The sequence below is a fragment of the Aptenodytes patagonicus genome, chromosome 18 (genome assembly GCF_965638725.1).
Source record: "Aptenodytes patagonicus chromosome 18, bAptPat1.pri.cur, whole genome shotgun sequence".
NCBI lineage: Eukaryota > Metazoa > Chordata > Aves > Sphenisciformes > Spheniscidae > Aptenodytes > Aptenodytes patagonicus.
The window spans coordinates 4387343-4402668 of record NC_134966.1 but is presented as its reverse complement, the minus strand read 5'-3'; the positions used below and the strand labels follow the sequence as shown (position 1 = coordinate 4402668).

The 15326-nt window shown below is 54.2% G+C and overlaps 1 protein-coding gene across 1 annotated transcript in view; it reads left to right on the top strand.

The window, feature by feature from the left end:
* ASTN2 (astrotactin 2) overlaps positions 1–15326 on the top strand; it is a 364218-nt gene that overhangs the window by 153319 nt on the left and 195573 nt on the right. Inside the window, exons 8-10 of the mRNA XM_076355678.1 lie at positions 6545–6629; positions 6801–6875; positions 7336–7473. Of these exons, the coding sequence (XP_076211793.1) occupies positions 6545–6629; positions 6801–6875; positions 7336–7473 (298 nt within the window). The remainder of the gene's footprint in view (positions 1–6544; positions 6630–6800; positions 6876–7335; positions 7474–15326) is intronic.

Genomic DNA, 15326 nt, shown 5'->3' with positions numbered 1-15326 from the left:
ACCGTTGTGCAAATGTGTGTCTTGTCCCGTCCCTGGCGAGCTCACCCTTGTCATCGCACCGCTGGGAGCCGCTCCTCCCGGGGGAGCTGCAGCGGGGCACCTGAGCAGCTGTGAGATGCTGTGCTTGCACCCCCAGCAGCCAGTTTGAGGCCAGCACGGGGAGTGCTGCTAGCAGATAGCTTGGTGTTTTATTGTTTTTATTTAGGCCAGACTGCAGGCAGAGAAACTCCCGCCTGCGGGAGGACTTGGTGGCTGAGATTTCTCGTGCAGTTCCCAGGGTTTGCATTTCCCTGGTAGAGTGATCATCCCTGGGCAGGAGGGCTGGCAGCAAGGAGGGGTGTTGCTGTGGGGGGCCCACACAGGCACCTCCCTGTGGGTTATCACAGCTCTAGGGTGGGGTGCAGGGCTGCAGCCAAATCTGCCTGCATGGTGGTTCCTGTAGGCAGGGAGGGACATGGGCCAAGGCAGCGAGCATCGCACGTGGTTTGGAGACAGCGGCGGGGACCGTCAGGCCATGCTGTGCCCCCGAGGGAACGCTGCAGCCTCCTCTTACACCGAGGGTCCGGGGTGCTCCGCAGTGGTGAGGAGGCTCTCCGCCTGTGAGAGATGCCCATGGGGCCAGAGCATGCGCTTCAGATGGCTGAAGGACATGGGGCTTGATTCGCCCTTGTCAAACTTTCTGCGGGTGCTGGATGAAGAGGTGGTTCCTCCGCCAGGAGCTCAGAAACCTTTCACAAAGGATAAATCGATGCAGTGCTTCCTCTGGACGAGACTGTGAGGCCTCGACAGCTTCATTACAGGAGGTTTGTGGCCATGGCCATTGGAAGGATGGGGTGACTTGTGTTGATCTGTTGGTGGCTTGTGCCACACAGCTGGTGCTCAGGGCTGCTGCTGGTGGTCCTGGGCATTGCCACCACCTTGGAAGGGACATGTTGGGGGACAGCAGAGCTGGGGGTAGCACAGGGTGTCCCACATGGTGGCAGGAGGCAGCCCATGAGCCCAATGTGGGAGCACCCAGGTCCCCTCTGCCCTGGCGGGGGCTCCTGGGCAGCAGCTCCTGCTGTGGGCAGTGGTGACGACAAGGGGACATGGCCCTCACCAAGCACCAAGCTGGAGGCTGGGACAGCAGCGCCCGGGCAGGAGATGCTGTTTGCAGCCGCCTTTGCTCCTGGCGAGGGGATTTGGGCCATGCAGCTCGAGCTGCTGATGGGGGCGAAGGCTTTGCATCCTGGCAGCAGGGAAGGAGGGGGGACCCTCCAGTCCTCCCGCTTTGGAGCAAGCTGGTAACCCTGGAGATGGCTCTGTGCTCGCCCAGAAGAGAGGGGCTTTGTGCGGCAGCCCCGCAGCAAACACTGGTGCAGTCAGGGCAGGCAGCCGCTGCACTCAACGGCCGCCTCTGTTCGCCAAAAAATGCTCAGCCTCGGCTTGCCGCCCGGCGCCTACCTCTCTCTGCAGACCCTTTCTCCTCCTGCGCCACGGTGGGTGGGAGGAGGAGAAGCAAGAGATGGTGTTGGAGGGACAGCTGTGCTGGAGCTCGCCCCGCCGCTGGGATGGCGACTCTGCGGGGAGGATGACCCAGCTGGGCTGTGGAGCTGAGGGTGGCTGGGGAAGTGGTGCTGCAGCTCCCTGGCTTGCTGGCACCGAGGGTGCTTTGCTGGGGCAGCCGTGTCCCCTGGTGTGTGTCCCCAGAGAGGAGGGTCCACCCTTGGGTGCTGATCTGAAAAGCTGGGGCCAGGTTGTGCATCACTTGGGGTGGGAGAGGCAGCCCCGAAGCAGGCGTGAGCATGTACGTTCAATGCTCACGCAGGTCGAAAGGCACGTGTTTGTAGCCCTGCAGCCTCCGGGAACAAACTGCCACCCCAGCTGGGGTTGGGACTTGTCCCTAGGACTGTGCTTTCACGGCAGGGGCATGGCCCCAGCACAGCAGGTCATCCCTCCGGGATGAAGGCAAATGCCAGGGGTGGAGGTGCTGCCGTGGAGAAGGGAATCGTGGACACCGGCAGTGCCAGGAGAGGGTTGATGAGCCACAGGTTTGCTCCACCACTGCCAAAGCCCCTCTGGCTCCTTAAATAAAAATGCCAATGACAGCAAAGAGCAGCTTCCCCGAGAGCACAGGGACTCTGGGAGCCTCCACTTTGTGCTGCGCACTGGGCGTGTGGATTAGGGGGATCTTGCAGCATTATCACTGCAGATTGCCTCTCTCCCTAACGAGGCTAACAGGATTACCCTGGCACGCTGGTGGTTCGTTCCACAGCCCTGCTCTGCTGCTCCCCAGGCAGAGCACGGGGACAGCCAGGAAGATGCGGATGCAGCATGAGACCCCGTTTCCCCTTTCAGGAGGAGCAGCAGCACGGTACAGTGGGCAAAATGGAAGAATAGTTCTGCAACTTCCAGCTTAGATATAAAAAAAAAAAAGAGAACTAAAGCCTCCAGCTGTGCTGGTTGAGATGCAGCAGGGGCTGGAGGGCTGTTTTCCTCCACGTACTTTGCTTTGCACCGTGCCTGTGTCACTGGAGATGATGAGCTCGAATGTGGCTTGCGTTAGATTCGTTTCCTTCAGGCATGAGAGAGCCTCAGCGTGGGCCAACCCTGAGCCAAAAGCCACGGATGCTAACAATGCTAATGATGGCTGCAGACTGCTCCAGCCCTGCCCTTCTGCAGCTCCAGCACTAAAGCTGGTGTGAAGCATGGGCAATGCGAGAAGCCCTTTGCTCAGAAACGGGCAGAGGAAGGTCATGTCTGCACGCGGAAACCAGGTCGATGTGCCCTTAGCTTGCCCCGTTCCTCCAGGTCAGGCTCCAGCTCCTTCTCACTTCCCAGCTGAGGGCAGGAGTGATGCCTGCAATGTCGTGGGGCCAAAGGGAGCTCGAGCTGCATGGCCGCTTCTCCAGGTGCCACAGGCTGGGCTCCCCGCTCCTGCCCGCGTAGCCGCCCATTGCCTTGCTGCGTGTGGCTCTGCGTGGCACTTTGGGCTGAGCTGCCAGTAGTGTCCTCCACCAGCCTCCATGGGGATGAAGGCACAGCAGGAGGGAGGTTGCAGGTGAGACGTGGTTGGGGATGTGTCCTCCTGGTTCAGACAGAGGTTCAGGTTCACCTTCCCTGAGCAGAAACCAGCATGGAGACCCCATGTCACCTGTAATTAGTCATGGCAGCGCAGTCTTTGATGAGATTTTGTGTAAGTGGAGAGAGGGGAGCAGGGGAGGATGGAGAGCAGTGCTGTGGGTGCTGCTGTGTTCCCATGGCCTCAGCGCTCCCCTCGCCCTTCCATGTAGCTGCACGTGTCCCATGAATAACATGTTTTCTGAGCCTCCTGCTGGAGCTGCAGTGTTGCATTTCCCGGTTTATGCACCTTGTCTCTGCAATGGCAGAGGTGCTTCCTCCCCCCCCGAGTGTTTTGTTAAATAACACACTGGAAATATAACATGGGACCTCCAGAGCTGAGTGAGCAGCAATCCTTGCTTTTGCTGTAACAGTTCAAAATTTGCCGTGGATTATCCGACGCAATTTGTGGGTTATGAATCTGAAGGAGGAGGAAGGACCGCACACGCCTGTGTTTCTACCATGGGCAGGGTGCGGGTTGGTGGCTGCAGAAACAGGATGCTTGTCACAGCGGTTTGTAGATCCTGGTTCATTTGGCCTCCCGCAGCAGCTGAACGCTGCGCGGAGGCGTGTGCAGGACCTGCAGAAATTGCATCCAGCTTCAGGTGCCTTTATTTGTCAAATTTGGTTATTTTGGTCGACTCTGGCTTTAAGCTCAGGTTGAATCCTAACAGCGCAAGCGATGCTGAGCGGATAACTTCACTCGTCTCAGAAGCATGTGGGATTTAGTAGCTCTGAACAAGGGCATTGTTTTGGTTTTTGATGGTTTGTTTTTTTTAACTGTACGTTGAAATCTGCTCTTTAGAAAATATACTTACCCTAAAGAGGAGTTAGAGGTATGGGAACCCCCGTTCCTGCTGCTCCAGGGACTTTACCGGGTGTTCCCCTGTCCGTGGGGATTAGCCTGGCTGGCTCAGCATCCTCCCTGGCTCACCATCGCGCCTGGGGAGGATGGGGACAGACAGAAAATAACAGAGTAGCTCAGGGGGCCAAAGAAGGAGGGTGGATGCTCATGGGGAGAGAGCAAAAGCTCATGAAAAGCTGTAGCAGCACAGCAGGTTCTGCTGAGGTTTTTTGGAAACGCCACTAATTGCCTGTTCGTGGTTCTAGATACAGAAACAGATCCTAAACCACCTGGCCCACGGAGATGGAGTCCCCGCTCCTCCAGCAGATTGCAATGCTCAGCCGATCCCGTGCTGGGAGAATTCTTAGCCAATTTCTAAAATTCTGCCAAAAGTGTGCAGATCTCCCTGGGGAAAACTGATCCTGAGTGGTCCTGGTGAGGGGCAGGTTCCCATGGTCTCCATGCCCTGTGTGGCTCTCCCCAGTGTCCCACCTCTCTGCCGCCCTGGATCTCCTCCCCAGCTGGTGCCACCGTTTGCCCTCTCGCTTACCTTACCTGAAATAAACCTCCCAATAAACCTCCCAATAAAGCCTCCAGCACCAGCTGTAGCTGTTGAAACTCCAGGATTGGAGTCAATAAAATCAATATTTCTGCAGGTTGATAGAGTTTCTTCTTCCGACGCCAAACTGACGGAGCAGTAAACAAACTGGCGGACAAAATAAACTCTCCTGTGCCACGGGAAAGGGGTTCACCACCCCGGCACCTCCAGCCATCGATAAGGAGGGAGGCGTTCGGGCTGTTTGATGCCAACTTCTGTAGGTGGTTTGTCCCTGCTTGCTCTAATTTCCGTGGCAGGAGCTGAGCATGAGCCGGTGCCCCAAGACTCCCAGCTCTGCTTCGCAAGCACTTTGAGATGTCTCTCATTTGCAGAGCATATATTTGTTATGTAATAAGCGCCAGGAATTAATGATCCGCAGCACAGCTGGAGAAACTAGCATACTAAGCACCCAAGGAAAAAATAACTTTTCTTTTTTTAAAATCACTGATGGAGCCATTAGGACCCGTGTTTTCTTGCAACGAGACCGTCCCAGCCCCCAGGCACAGCTGAGCCGGAGCAGGGGCTAGCGCCGCCGTCTCTCTCCCTACTCTTTCCCTTTGGAGAAGCAATGTTCCTGCCGCTTCTGTTATGAATCATGAGGTTAGCAGCTTTTGACAGATCATAAATCAGTGCTTCGAAGTCGCTAGGACAAATCCCAGGACATTTAATCTTTAATATTAGACGTGTTTAAGGCAGTGAATATTTCATGAAGGTGCTGTTGCATTTTAGCACATCATTAGCTGTCTCTTTTTTCCCCTCTTTTCTTTTTTTGCTGCCTCCCCCTTTCCAGGCGGCTCTTCCTCAAAAATCTCAGCGGTTGAACCCCTGTCTCGCTCCCTCCTGACAATAAAGCTCTTTACTGTAATCCCTGCAAAGCATTTTAAGAACTTGCTTAGGATCCCGATGAGCACGCAGGTACCTGCCAGTCTGCGTTACCGCCGTGATGCAGGTACTCCCCCCCCCGCAGCCTCCCCAGGTCCCCACCTCTGCCGGTGTTTACAGCTCAGCCTGCCGTGCCATCAGGCACGGTGGGGAGAGGAGGGGAAGGGGGAAAAAAAAAAACCATCGGCAGGAGCTCGTAACAGAAACTCCATGTGCAAATCCAATTAATCTTTTGATTTTGCTGTTTCTTGCTCCGGGTTATGTATTTCTACCAAACACAGAATCAATTTGGGCCAAGCACGGTCGGGTTTCTGGTGTGGGAAATGTCTTCTCCTGCTGTCGAAAGGGTGTAACAGTGTGAGCCAGCACCCAGAGAGCGAAGGGGAGTGTGGAGGGGAGCGGGGCCAAGAGCCCCTTAGCCATGGGACAGGGGCACAGCATGGGCGCTGCCTGCGGAGGATGGAGGTTGGGGGCTTCTGCATCCTCCTGCGGGAGTTTGGGCTGCAGGAGACTCTGCCGTCCCATCGCCATGCGAGGCGTTGGGAGCAGAGGTGGGAAGCGGACGTGGCCAGGATGGGTTGGGAGTATCCCCCCCACCTGGGAGGTGCATGGAGGTGGACGGTGGCTCTCCTCAAGCAAGGTCACGATCCCTGCTGAGGAATGAACCACTGGCCTCAGAGCTGCCCCTCTGCCAAAGGTGCAGGCAGGGCTCAGCAGGACCAGGGCAGGGGCTGGATCCATGCGGGCACGTCTCTATTCGGAACGTGAGGCCATTGGGCAGAGGTTTGCTGAGCCTGGAGAGCTGCAGGGCTGCACAGAAACACAGGTTAAGGACAGACCTTTTGCGCCATGAAATCCCATCCCCAGCTACTGTGGGTGCTACATCATGTAACACCCTCCAGAAGAGCTACAGGTTTCTTGCAGCTTTCCACATCTCCTCATCTCCTCCTCCGCATCTCCCGGAGGTTTCAGAAGAGTCCAGAGTGTTCCAGATCCACGGCAGGGACCAGGAATTGACCGTGAACAAGCAGAGATGGGCAGCAGGGGAGGAGGGCCTGATGCTGCAGTCACTGATGTGCCTCTGGGACAGAGAGGTCTCATCTTTCCCTCTTCTCTTTTAGGAGAATGCAGCTGCCATGAAGGCTACGCACCAGACCCTGTCCATCGCCACTTGTGTGTGCGCAGCGACTGGGGACACAGCGAGGGGTGAGTGGTGATATGATGGTGCGTTTGCTCTGTCCTGGCGCCCATGTTGGTGAGTAGCCCAGTTCTCCTCCCCGCTGGCCATCACCAGCACCAAAGACCCGGGGACTGGGCTGTGCCACTTTCCCAGCTGAACGACGTGCCACAGCTGCTCTTTCCCTCTCTGCTTCCCAGGCCATGGCCCTACACGACGCTTGAGCGGGGATATGACTTGGTCACAGGAGAGCAGGCGCCAGAGAAGATACTCAGGTGAGTCAAAGGAGCGTTCAGCTTGGACATTCAGGAGGGGAGAGCCAGTGAGGACATCCCAGCGGACGCTACCTCTTGGTCACTCTCGGCTCTGTCTTGTTGTGCTGGCTGGGGGACACGAGTGTCATTTGCCTTTGACAGACCTGAAAGATTTGTCCATGTTCTGCAGAGGGGGAAGGGTTTCCCTCTCGTCCCCTCGGCTGGACACAGCTCAGCAAAAGCGAGGACAGTGTGCACAGAAAGTCCCCCTGGACTAAAAAAAAGAGCTCGACCATCACCATGTTCTCCCTGTCGCATCTCTAGCTATTCCTCTCTCATTTGGCTTTCAGGGCAAGACCAAATGACTAACTTATCCCGTGGTGCCACCACTGCTCTGACTTCCAAGTGGTCAGGTGCAATAGAGGGCCACCATCTGCTGTGGACACTCTGTTCCTATATGACACGTTTGTCCTTATTCCAGGTCCACCTATAGTTTGGGTCAAGGCCTGTGGCTGCCTGTCAGTAAGAGCTTCGTGGTGCCCCCCGTGGAGCTTTCCATCAATCCTCTCGCCAGCTGCAAGACGGATGTTCTGGTGACGGAAGATCCAGCAGATGTCAGGTAGGAAGCAAATTTCTCGTTTTCCTCATGCTTGAGTGACTACACTGCTCTTTAAATTGTTGTTGAGGATGCAGTAATTTCTATGATAAGTTTGATTAATTTTCTTCCAGTAAGAAATCTGATGTGATAGCTCTCCAGGCTCTTTTGGTCCTGATGGGTCTAGGGCAGGCCTGTGTATATAGCTCTGAAATCTGCTAATCCAGTCAGGTAAATTGGTATGAACCTGTGGCAAGGCAATTTTAAAGTGGCTTAAATCTAATGTTAGATTGCATAGCTTAAATTGATGCATTTACCAGTACGGAGTTGCTGTCGTCTTTCAGAAACTCATACGTATATCACATCCACCCAGCCCTTGATAGTCTGCTATGGTGCTTATGAAGGGCCAAGGTCGGACCCTGGTGAAAGGCCATGTTGCCTGTCCAATTATTATACAGTTAGAGGGGTTTTTTTTTCCTTCCTTGAGTTCAGTAAATGCCCGGATATTTCTCTAGCTCCCCCATTTTGACTAGCTTGTATTTTAACCAGATGTCATTGGACTTGTGACAGTCTAGTTCAGAAGTGGGACCTAAGAGGGCATTGCAGGAGGAGAATTGCCCTGGTGGAAGGAGAGGCTGTTTGCTGGGAGAACGGGCTGAGGGTGGGGAAAGGGGGGTCCCTTGGAAAAGGAGCCAGGAAAAATGGTTGTCCTCTGTGCCCCCGCTGGAAAGGGAGCAGCAGCCGCTGCCTCAGAGAAGAGCGATGGTGGTGATTGTCCTCCTCTGCCTGGTTTACAAGGCTTTAACTGTAAACTATAAGGTTTAACTGTTTAATTCCTAAGGTATTTAGCATGTGTTCCCCTTTCCCCCATTAAATTAAGATTGAGCTTGTGATTGTTGGGTGCCAGGGAGACTCCATGATCCCTCCCTCCCTTCCTTCTCGCTGCCTTCTCCTGTTGACTCAAGACATGATTTCCTCACCTGCAAATTCTTCTCTGTGTTGCAAATCATCTTCCTGGGCAGGAGCAGGATTCTTATATTTCCCAGCCCCTTTCGTCTTGTCTTTACCCAGGGCGATGGGATGGTGGGTTTCCATTCTTCTGTCCCATCATCATGAGTCTTGGCAGGGCTATGCTTGGAGCAAGTGCCTACACAACCTATGGCAGAACCAGGACCGGCATCCAAGAGGTCCTCACTTCCAAGTGTGTTTTTGTGGCTAATTAGTGCTTGTTCCCTCTCCTGCAAAAAGAGACTGATGGTACAATCTGTCACAATATGGCTTTCTTAGGAGCATTGTTTTCCTTGTCTGCAGAAGACTACTGCTTTTAATTTGAGAAGGTGAAGGGTCGCCTTGTTGTATGTTAACATTTTCTAAGCCAAAATGCCAGGAGAACAGTATTTCTTTCTTGCCTCCTCACATCTTCATTAAAAGTACCTTAGTGAAAGTAGAGGCTAGGAAGCTTGCTTTCTTCTCCAGTGCAGTAATTGTCTCTGGGCACTGATCCTCGTGGAAGAGGATGGGGTGGATGAACGCCAGGCAGGAGGGGGGGAGTTTCTGGCACGGAAGTTGTTGCCTGCTCCCCTCATAAATGGAACCTGAACTGAGAATCCCAGGTATAAATATTGGAGTGACTCAGGTAGAATAAGGGAGGTGAGTTCGCAGCGCTTGTATGTTATATACAGGAGATGCTAAATTATTAAAACTTTAATAAACGTAATAATAAATATTTGATGTTGAATTATGGAAGGTTTCACAGATACAGTGAAAACCAAAAAGCGATCTATTATTTCTGCATTAGAACTTAAACACTTCTCAAACAGGGACCAGACTGCAAGCTCGGGCTCCCGAGCACCCTGGCGTGGGTGGAAACCAAGGTGATACTGCCTGAGCAGAGCCTGATGGTGCGGAGGAGCTAATGCTGGGGCTGTTCAGGACCACTGCAGTCGGTGAGCAGGGACGTTGCTGTGTTTGGTGCTCACGGGCATCGCGTTGGCCTGTCTCCAAGAACCTCCTCTGAGGTTCTTGGGTGCTTTCACACAATGAGAAAGGTACTTTTAGAGCTGTTTATCTTGCAACCTCTTTGCCTTGTCCCTCTGGACTGCGACAAGCGTTGGTAGCTTCTCAAGGGAGCAGTAATGCATCAGTTTTGGTGGTTCAGATGTCCAGATGATGACCCATGATGTCAGACCTACCATTGGAGGTGAACACGTACTGTTCATTGTGTAGGTGTTCAAACACAGCTATCCCTCTGCGCGGGGGGAACCTGTTCCCCGGGCTGTGGGACCACGGTAACACTGCTGTCCTCCATGCTGGCAGCTCCTGCAGGTGGTTCTGCAGTGCTTGAGCTCTAACACAGTCACATCCCCATGCCAAGGGGCAGATCCTAGGCTGTATCACACCAGCTGCAGCATGGCTGTGTCTCAGCACCTGGAGTACCCTGTTTGCTGTCCTGTAACGCTGTGCTGGTAGCTTAGTCCTGTATTTCTTCTGTGTCTTTAATAAGGAGCGTGCTGCGTTTCTCCAGACCTTTCATTAGCCTGACACCTTTTGGCTCCAGGGTCACTTGTCTTGAAGAGTTTAATGGAGGGAAATTGCAGAAAGCCTGGTTTAGAGAAAACAAGCGATGAAGTCTTTACAACTCAGAGGGTTAAAGGTTCAAACGTGGCCTTGCTTTTTTATGAAGATGCTTGAGACTGCGGAAGGGACAGGTGGGGCTCTGCCTTTCAGCAGCTCTCCAGAGAAATGCTGACTCCCTGCTGCTTCTCCGGAGGGATGCTGTTCTCCGTGTGTTTCACCGCTAAGCAGTGCAACAAGCTGTACGCAGTGCGTTGGTGGATGGGAACGAAGGGCCCAAGCCTCCTCCTGCTGCTGCAGCCAACTCATTAAAGAAACTTCCTATAGACAGGAGCCAAAGGTCTATGTGCAAACATCCCAGCGGGGATGCTCCCATGTGTGCTGGGGCATGAGTGGGAACAGGACTTTGCATGCAGAACTCGGTGGTGGAGGTTTTAGGGCTGTGCATCATAAATTAAGCACGAGGGTGCTTAGACTTAATGAAACTTCTATGTATAATTTATCAGTAACCATATTGAGCATCCCCTCTTCAACCCCAGAATCTGATCCTCCGCACGATGATCACATCGGTCGCGCGTCTGGGATCGTGGCAGTCACGCTATGGGTGATGTCTTTGTTCATATGAGGTTGGCCAGCAGCGCTGCGGGGCTCTCCCTGCGCTGGGAAGCCTCCGGCTTGGGCTGGAGGCTGGGTCCTGGGCTGGGCAGGCTGCCCCAGTTGCACATGTGCTGCCAGGACAAGAAATACCTCCCAGTCCCACCTTGTCTCGCTTGTTTTCAAAGACCTCTCTTTGCTTCCCTCTCCCCGTTGCTCCCATCCCTCTCTCTTACCTGTATTTCTCCCATAACCTGGTGGTGAACAGTAGTCCATATTTTTTTTAAACAAATTACTACTAGGTGTTTCATCCTTCTGCTGGCTTTCCCTGAACACCTTGCCATCTGTTTTTGGCCCTTTAGGAGGTACCGCTTGTCCTGTGGGACCAGAAATCGCTCTACTTGTGGCAGCGTACACCACTCTGCCCCATTGGCAGCTCACGGGGAGGACCTGCACTCGCAGCCCCCGGGTCCCACTGCCATCAGCACCGAGCATCCCTGCGGGGGATAATAAAAGCATCCCTTGGGGCGCAGCCGGCTGCGGGGGACCGAGAGGGGAGATAACCCGAGGGGCAGAGCATGGCACTGGCAATCGCCTGGTGGTCCTGGTTCACCGTGCCACCCGCTCTGCAGAAAAGTTGATAATCTCTGGTGAGCAGCTATAAATCAGAGGCGCGAGCCTCAGCTGCCGCCTGACATGACATATAGCTCTATCGTTATGGCAACCATAGAAACAAATAAAAGCCTTGCCTTCACTTGACAAGCCTTTGAGATGTCCTGATGGAGAGACAAGTGTTCAGCGGCAGAATGAATTCTCTTGAACTCACTGTCGATTCATCTTCGTTTTGCTCCCAAGTGAGCCCCTTTGCTCTCTGAATTCTTTGCTAAAGTACAGTGAACTGGATTTTTAAAATTTTTTTATTTGTTTGGTTTTTTATTTTCACTTCTCTCGGTGGCTGAGACCTCTGCTCCCCAGCTCTGTGCCCGCATGCATCCCATCTCGTGTCGAGGACAGGAGCTGGGCTTTTGCTCCCTGCCTGTGGCTTTCCCCGGCTCAGCCCTGCCGTGCCCTTGCGACGCCACCGCTGCCCCAGGCTTACAGGTTTTTTGCAGTGATTCCGGTGCTCGTGATTTTGCAAGTCGGTGCCGAGCGCTGCGGTGTCAGGCTCCCTGGGAGCGGAGGAGGATGAAAAACAAAGTGGATGAGAAAGGCAAAGGGAATCTGGGCCAGGAGAGGGGAAACAGCTTTGCTGTGGCCACGCTGTCGTAGCAGCAGCAGAGCTCATCTGCCCTGTGCCTTAGCCTCGTGCCTTATCTGCAGGAGCACAGGAAAATGGGTGCTGCTGCAGGTGAGCACCACTGAGGCTCAGGAGGTGGGCTGGGCCGGTCCCCGTGGGCAGCATGCCAGTGGGGTACGGGCAGGAGCAGGCAGAGGACACCTTGTCAGCTCTTCCTGCCATTCGGTGCAGGAGATGCCATGGGAACTTGGTCTTTTTTTCCCCCTTTTCTGTCTCCTGGAACAGAGCGGGCTGTGATTTCTGAATGCTCGGTGCTGGAGGGACCCTCAGCCAGGAGGTCGGGGAAGAGGGGAAACCCTGGCTTTCGGCTGTTCCTCAGGGGAGTTGCCTGCAGAGGCTCTTGCTCCGTTGGTGCCAGTAAAGCAGCCGTGAGCGGCTATCAGCAGGTGCCCGTGATAAATGGACGGCTTCACATGATGGAGCAAATTGATCATTGCATCACCAGGCGCAACTTACTCATTTCTGCAAAGAGGGCAATTCATTACCGTGCACATCACAGAGACACTGTCATTCCCACAGATAACGTCTCCGCCGCTCTGGCCTGGGCTTCTTATCACCCAAACATGCCGTTGTCTTGCAAAAAGTGGTGGAGAAGCAGCTTGCAGTGCTTAACACAGGGATAAAGGCAGCCTTTGGCCTCATCCTCTGGAGGGAAAGAACAGATGCTTTACAGAGAGGCAGCTACCAGCCCCTGCCCTGCATCTGTCAACTTAGCATCATCCTGGCTGCTTACTGGGATTTTTCCTACTCCCTGCCTCCCACTTTGATTTATGAGTGCAGGTTAAAAGAGTCAGGTACGTCTCACTTGGCTACAGGGTGACTAAATAGAGACGTAACCTTGCGGCAGCCACCGAAGGGTGTGAGCAGCAAAATGAGAGGAATTACAGGAGTGGTGAGATGAAGAAATAGGGGCAGAGAGGAAAGGGAGGAAAAAAACCCTCAAAACTCGAGCTGAAATCACCCCGGGAGTATCTAGGGTAGGTCAGAATTGAAACGTGGGTCAGCCAGCTCCTCTGGGAGGGTGCAGGGACCTCACAGCCCTCAGCATGTCTTTTCCTGATCCATCACCAGCCGTGGGTGATCTTTCATGCCCAGAAGCAGAGGGGCATTTCAGCCCTGCCTCTTCAGGGGCTTTTAATAATTCCTGCTACGGGAATGCCGAGTTTCCCTCTCTCTCTGTGCTCCTGTCCTTTATGCGAACCCACTGCCTTTTTGAGGTCTTGATGCTGGGCCGTAAAACTGCACAGAAAATTATCACACCCGTTAGGGGTAGTGGATGTAAATTTGGACGTGGCTCGTAGGCAAATCCATCGTAGGGAGCACCAGCAAGAGCTACAAGTTTGGCAGCTGAGCGATTGCTGTTCCTCTCATCCATGGAGCTGCAGAGCCCAGGAGGGAAAAACAACCCAACGAACGAACAGATTTTGTTTATATATTTATTGAGACAATTAAAAAACTATGACACCCGCCAAATCTGTAAACACTGTCTCACACCCAGAATGATTCCCTTTAATGTATCTGGGATCTCCTATCACAGAGTAGGGTTTAGCATTGGGCTCTGCAGCCGCCCCTTATGCCAGATCTGCTGCTGTAGCTGTGTGTCCATCCATCCAACCGCCTGGAGCAGGATCCGTGGTGGAGCAGGATGCTGCCGGTGCTGAGACAAGCAGAGGGTTTAGCGGGGGAGGCAGGGGCTCTGAAACACTGTGCTGATGTGCGTGCTTAGCAGAAGGGGGGATGCAAGGCAGTGAAAACAGACCTTGGGTTTCTTCAGTGAAAGGAGTTCTCCCGTCCCTGTTTGATGGTGTTATTTGTTTTTATGTCCCTGCCTTTGCTTCTTGTTAAACATTGGCCAGAGCGTGCTTTGTAGCTGCCTTTTCAAAGTGCAGCCCCGTGGCCTCCGTGTTTATACAGCCTGTCTGTACTATTCTTCCTGAATTACATTTCTGCCCCCCATCGGAGTTTTATTACCTTTACCTTTGTGTGCATCTCCTGCCTGCGAAGGGGACTAGAAGGTTTGCAGGTGGGAGAGGGACCAGGCGGTTCATCCCTCCCCCAGTGCCGTGCTGGGGCAGCGGGGGCCTGCACCAGGCTTGGGATGGGGAACCTTTGCTCTCCTCCTCCTCTTCCTCCTCCTCCTCCTCCTCCTCCTGTGCTGGGGAGGGAGCTGCGGTGCTTTTGGAAAGGATCAGGTCGCTGGGGATGGACACAGTGGTGCCAGGCCAGCACTGCGAGGCCAGTTTGTAGTGCAGGTACTTGAGCCCCAGCAAGTGCAGAGTATTTGGGGTCAGCTCTCCCATTTCAGAGCGAGCTGACCCACGTCACCTTCACCCGGTGCCAGCCGAGAGCATGTGGCTGCCCGGCCACGGGGCTGGGGCTTGGAGCTGCACTCGCCACTTGCTGGGGACAGGAGAGGGACAGCGGAGGAACGAGGATGGTGGCAGCAGCAGGAGGGACAGGATTTCCTGGGTGCCTGGGGAAGGATGCTCCGAGTCCCTGCCCTCTTGCCCAGGGCTGTCCTCAGCAATTTTGTCCTTAAGGCCCCGAGATGCTTCAGGGCAAGATGGAACGATGGCCCCAGTCCCACCTGGATGTGCAGCTCTCCTTCAGCGTAGCTGTGTCAGCGGGAGATACGGTCCCGGGTGGGGCAGTGACATTGGAAGTGGGTTAATACCTTTTCTTCAGCTATTTCTTAATGCAGCTTAGTAGAAAGAGCTGGCACCATCCACCAACCAGCTCTGATGAGATTTCAGTTGCCTTAAACTTGCCCGACGTGGACTGTGTCTGCTCCTCCTTTCTCATTTTTATCTCCTGTAACTACCATTGGATCACTTCGTCCAGAGGACAAAACTAGTAAAATTCAGCTGAGCCGAAACGTTCCTGGGAGCGCGCCAGGGACCTGCGACAGGCTCCGCAGCCGGCGCAGGGAGGAGAAATCATCTCGGCGGAGACGACGGGAACGGAGGTGGACACGAACAGGGGAGCTTTGTCCTTCTGCTTTAAGGGCACCACGAGAAGACACTGTCCCTTGCAGGCTTGGGAAGGACTCTTGGAGAAGATGGACCCCTAGGTTTATTTTTATGGGGGTTTTTTAATTGCTGAAGGGAAGCGGGGATGCACACGTTGCTGCAGAAGAACATCGTTCTTGCTGTGGAGGCACGAGGGAAGGCAGCTATGTGCAAACCAGACAAAACTGAGGGGGAAAGCTCCGGTTCAGCTTTCACCCCAGGGCAGGCAGCGACCGTGCAGGCACCACGGCTGCCAAACCCAGCAGCGTGGGCAGCCAGGGCCGGGCACGTGGGCAGCCGCAGCTGGCGAACGAGGATGGCCGCGCTCTCCGAAGACAAATGAAGTTAATTAGTTTCAGCTCCTGTTTCTGAGCAGCCAGAGCTGGGGTGATGTTTCCATTGGC